At 40.3% G+C, this 5,414-nt stretch overlaps 1 protein-coding gene across 3 annotated transcripts in view; it reads right to left on the bottom strand.

The window, feature by feature from the left end:
* The window catches only part of PPCS (phosphopantothenoylcysteine synthetase), a 17,390-nt gene that overhangs the window by 5,067 nt on the left and 6,909 nt on the right, over window positions 1–5,414 (bottom strand). For 2 of the 3 annotated variants that reach the window (XM_019643664.1, XM_019643665.1), the window contains one exon: window positions 3,563–4,416. The exons of the other annotated variant lie outside the window; for it this stretch is intronic. In XM_019643664.1, coding sequence (XP_019499209.1) covers window positions 4,093–4,416 — 324 coding nt within the window. In that variant the 3' untranslated portion in view covers window positions 3,563–4,092. Of the gene's footprint in view, window positions 1–3,562; window positions 4,417–5,414 lie in introns of those variants that run through there. 3 annotated transcript variants of the gene reach the window in all.

The following is a 5,414-nucleotide window of genomic DNA, read 5'->3' as shown; positions in this document are numbered from 1 at the left end:
GACGTGAAGAGGAGGCACAAGAACTGTTTCAAGCGTCTCCTTTACAAAAATTCTATCTTATCAAGGTGTTGGGTTCATATGGGCTGAAAGTTGAAATCCTGTTACATATATGATCATTCTGAATGATCTATGCACATGCATGAATACATCACTAAAATGTATGCCTAACAAAGCATTCACGTAAGCAAGGGACAAACTTTCTTTATATAAGCCTGAGATGAGCCCCAAAATGCATTTTGATTTTCCCCCTCCATTTTCAAAACTCACTAGGCTTGTAATCATTTACTGCTTGCATTCTCCAATGTGCACTTCTCCATTCTAGCCTCTAGTTTACCCAAGACAGAAAGCTTGCCATACTGCGGAGAAACAGAGAAAATCTTCCAAATGGTTCCAGGCCCGAAGAATGCGAAACACTTAGCTACCCAAAGCTTTGTAGCAGGAAAGCAGAAGGGGGTAGTCCGTAGATGACAGGTGGTGGAGACGAATGGACATTCAGTAATGGGCTGCATGGTAAAGAAAGGGTGAAAATGGCTGTGGAATGAGCAGGATGGGAAAACTGGCACTCAGTGATGAGAGTGATGAGAGAAGTGGATGAGGGTGTAGCTTGAAAGGCAGAAGGTAACTGACTTGATCACGTCTTATGCTGAGGATACAAAAGGCCTCCAGAGCTTCATCCGGAATTAAGGTTCCCCATGACGAACATAGGGCAACACAGCAGAAAACGGCAGTTCTTTGTTCACAGGCCCACAACCAGGAAGCAGTGGCTTCGTGGACTTTGTAATGGCCTGGAGCTTCAGACTCAGTCAGTCGTCAGTGCAGGGGTGGGTCTTCGCCAGGAGAGTGACGAAAAGAACACCTATCTATCTGATTGGGTGTTCTCTAAATAAGAGCGGCAACCTAATTCTCAACGCCTGTGGCTTTTGGGTCCCAGAACTAGCGGATCCCTTTTCAGGTAGAATCACTCCAGCCCGCGCGGCTAGAAAGTCTGAGCCAAGGGAGCTTTCCTCCTGTATTTTCCGGCCATAGCAGGGAGAGAAGCGGGCAAGACCTGGAATGCTGAAAAAGAGCGGAGAATAGGTGCTTTCCTTCTCGGGGCTGAGGCGGGAACCTCAGGAAGTAGGCAGGAAATCGTCTTTTGAAGAGTGCAGTGCGGTCCGGGGTCGCTCCCCTCCACGCTGCTCCGCTGCGAGGGGCAGGTGCCAAGTGAGCGTAGGGCGTCATAGCAACCGCGCTGGCTGCAGAGACGCTAAGGCGTCCTTCCGGCAGGAACCATAGAAACGACGCGCCCCATTGGTTTAGGTACTGTTCTTCCTGTGAAGACCATTGTTATGGTGCACACCATTGGTCTTTGGGGGCGGGGCACTTCGGGCAGGAAAGAAGGCACGACTCTTTCCATTCGCTTTGTAGTAACCATGGTAACGTCACGGCGCGTATTTGCAACTCAAAGGATACTATTTGTCACCAGGCATTTTAGAGTTCTCAAATAGCTTCCCGCCAGACGTTATCTAGAGACTCGGCATAACCTTGGGTTTATTTTTCTAGAAGTAACTTCATTCTTAAAAGGGAGAGGATGCTAGGTCAGGAGTCATGAATTTTCGGCCTAGACCTTTAACTACCTGGGACACCTAGGACAAATCACATTTTTGGATTGTAAAAATGAAGGAACCAGACTTGCCTAGAATTATCCCTAAGGCTGAAATCCTTCAGAGTCCAAAGCACCGAAAGTTGGTTTCAGGTGACTCGTTCCTCCACCTATATAATGCAAAATAAAATTTTCTAAATGACACAAAATTTAACATAGGCTCAAGTTAATACCATCTCCATTTAAATGCTCTTACTGCAAGGTTCTAGTTAGTTCAGCAAAGCCCAACTTTACTCATGTTTAGGGGCCCTTCCTTTTCTGGTAACCCAAACACGTACTTGAATTTCTTGTCTTATTCTAGTTCCTCATAAGATCGTTTTGAAAGCTCTGCCAGTTCTACATGCATTACCTGAATGGATCTTACTTTCTAGAAGTTCTTCAACCTCTCCCTCTGGCATAAGAGCGCTTGCAAGTGTTTTTTTCTCTGATCTAAAATACTCAGTACCATCACCTCAAACCTACTTAACTCCTACTTATCAGTTCAAGGGTCATTTTCTCAAGTGAAACATTCCTTGGTTCTCCAATCTAGATCAATTTCCTTCTCATTTGCTCATTGACTTGTGTTCCTTTTCATTATTTTTCTTTGTACACTTCCATTTGCTGTTAAACAACAACAAAAAATCTTGGAATTTTAGCATGTGTGAATACTGTTTAAGTGCTCAGAATGGAAACAAAACAGAATTGCAAAACACTTTAAATAATTCCATGTAGGGAAGTGGTGGTTGTTTTAAGCATAACAAAATAGGAAACGGTTCCCAAGGGAAATAATTATGGTAAAAACAAATATTAAGAACACTTCTAGTGTTAACTCTATTTATCCTCATTATACATTCAAAGATGATGACACTCATCCTCCACATAAAGCTATAGATGATGTAGGGAAGAAAATCAATCTTTACTTCCCATCCCTTTAATCCTGCAGCCACTGCTGACAGAGCCTGTTGCTTTTGAGGTTTTGCCAAATGGACCTCAACTTAAAAATTTTGTCTAATGGGACTGCTGCTTCCAGAACAGTCCTGATTACTATAGTTATTTGTCCTCTGCACAAGGTCACCTTCCTGATTTAATGATTTCAGTGCATCTTGGAACTTCTGTTCAAATCTTTTCAACTAAAATTTATTGTACCTCTATTATCAGACACATTGGGCTACCCTTCCGAACTCTCCATGCAACATCACAAATTGCATTTTAAATCAAATATTTAGTGAAGCACAGTATCTGCTACTACCTAGTTTCAATGCCAGTTTTTCAAATTGTGCTCTGGACCATACTATGGATTATTTAAGGGATTTTTCTGGACCACATTTTCTGTGCACTCCCAACCCCAAATCCCCTCAGGACAAAGAGCTTTGAAGATTTTTCAAGAATTCAGGGATTGAGCAGGGCACTAGCATAATAACAATGCCTTGCTAAGTGAGGAAAATAACAGCAACCATTTATTATGAATTATGTGCTAGGCACCAGACTAAAGCTTTATCTTCCCTGTTTTATTTAATCCTCACAAAACAATGTCATTATTTTGCAGAGATTTATTATCCCCGTTTTATAGATGAGGAAACTGAAATTAAGTCAGGTGTGTAAGCCTACAGAGCTCCTAGTTGGTACAGCTGGAGAGGTCAAACCTGGCTAAGGTGACTCCAAAGTCCACACTCTTGACCACACTGTAATGCTTCCTTTCAGGGTAGAGATCATCAATTGGCGCCTGTCTGGCCCCTGGTAGAAGATGGGGTTAAGTTTCCCTGAAGAGAAGTCCTAAAATATTTGAAAGGTAAACTGTTAACTCAAACTTGGAGTGAATCTAGGACAAGAAAGAAAAAAGTAAACGTAGTGGGAAGCTCATCATTCGATAGGCAATCTACCTTCAGGGAGGTGTCCTTCTCTCCTATTCCCATCTTGATAAATTCACAAAAAACAACATCCTTTCCACTGTGTTGGCTTTTGGGTACACACTTTATTGCACTTTATATATCCATTTCCCAAAGTAGACATGTTTATCCATCTTTTTAATCTTCATAATCATCAGGGCGTACTACATAATAGGCATCAGCAAATATCTGATCTTCAAAGCATGTCCATTCACACATCCATAATCCATTTAATAGTATGAAGAAGGGTGATATTCAGGCCCCACATATATATCTTGAGGAATATAATTCCCAATGAGCTCTTTTTTTAAAGGTGAGTAACAGCTCGTGTTCATTTTAAAAATCAAGATGACATTCAGGAGAGTGTGTCATGTGGTTCGATCATAACTGCTTTGCTTTTTTCATTTTTAATGAGTATGAAATGACCTTTAAAAGATAAATACCAAACCGTGTTCGCCTGCTCACCACTCAATGATTTTTCCTTCATTTTATGTCTTTATGAAAGCAAAGGATTTATTCTAGTTCTCGCCATCTATAACAGGCCTGGTCCACTGAACAATTTTTGATCCTGTAACTTTTGATCTTTCAGTTTTTGTCCTCTATAAAAGCTGTGTGCCGAGACTGAAGATCAACTACTATCTTCTCTTCTATCTCTGTACCTTTTTCTACTTCTTCCTCTGATAGCGATAACTTAGTTTCTGAGTCTTTAGTTACAATAACCACAAAGGATCTTCGTGACTCAAGGATATTAGCCACCACCACTTGATGTCGATAAACTTCCAAAGCATTCCGTGCACGATCAATTACGATGGAGGGGTCAGTCTCCAGCTTAAAGGAAATTACAAATGCTTTGGGAGCCCAGTCTTTAACCAAAGGAAAAAGCATTTTTGGAACCATCTTCATTGTTATCTGTATTGGAAAAACAAAAGCTTAATAAGCAAACAAAGGTCACTACCTACCAGGTCAATCTCATGGGAAACTAAGGAAGCAGGGGTTCAGATTTTTTGCTACATCAATTTAAGTGGGATTTCTCATTGTCAAACTTTTCAAAGCATATTAAATGCTTAGCTTAAAAGCCTTGGCTCTGTAGGGTTCGTAAGAATGCCTAATTTCAAGGCTTCACACATATTCTGGAGCAAACAATGTCTTATGAATAATCAGCCCTGCCTTGCCATCTTCATCACCATTAGAACTCTAAAGAACAGCACTACACTTTCTCAAACATTCCCGTTTATTTTTTTAAACCAAACCTTCAAATAAATAAATGCAAATAATCTATTCATGCAAAATTTACTTTGGCAGACGCTCAAATCAAGTTGGGTTTTTAAACTGCTCAGCCTAAAATATTTCTTGTACTGGTAGAATGGCTATTTGAGTCCATTTAAAAATTGTCACTTGTAACACATCTTAGCACTGGGGAAACAGAACTGACTTTATTTTCGCTTGACCAAAACTCCTACTAAAACATTCTCAATCCCTTTTAAAGGGAATAATGAGTGTACTTTCAAGATAGAACTAAAAAATATGGGATAAACTAATGTTCCCTGAATTTAAATAGTGTGAAATCACTAATCATCAGCTAATCATCAGGATTTCCCCTCAAAAAATTAGAAAGTGTGACAGGGACCATATATCCATTCCGCACTTTTTCTTTTTAGCATTTATCACTACCTAACATGTTACACATTTGGCTTATTTATTGTCTCCTCTGTAGCGTACAAGCAACACCAGACACCGTATGTTTCTTTTCATTGCTTTATCTCCAGGTCTTGAAATAGTGCCTGACATATAGTAGGTACTCAATAAATAAATATTTGTTGAAGAAAAGAACAATCCTACAAAGTCAGCAAGTGCCCCACAGGTAGAGTTTCTCCTATTTAAATTCTATTTGTATCATGCAGTGAATG

Source organism: Hipposideros armiger, unplaced genomic scaffold, assembly GCF_001890085.2.
Source record: "Hipposideros armiger isolate ML-2016 unplaced genomic scaffold, ASM189008v1 scaffold_82, whole genome shotgun sequence".
Taxonomy (NCBI): Eukaryota; Metazoa; Chordata; class Mammalia; order Chiroptera; family Hipposideridae; genus Hipposideros; species Hipposideros armiger.
This window is presented reverse-complemented; position numbering and strand designations above follow the sequence as displayed.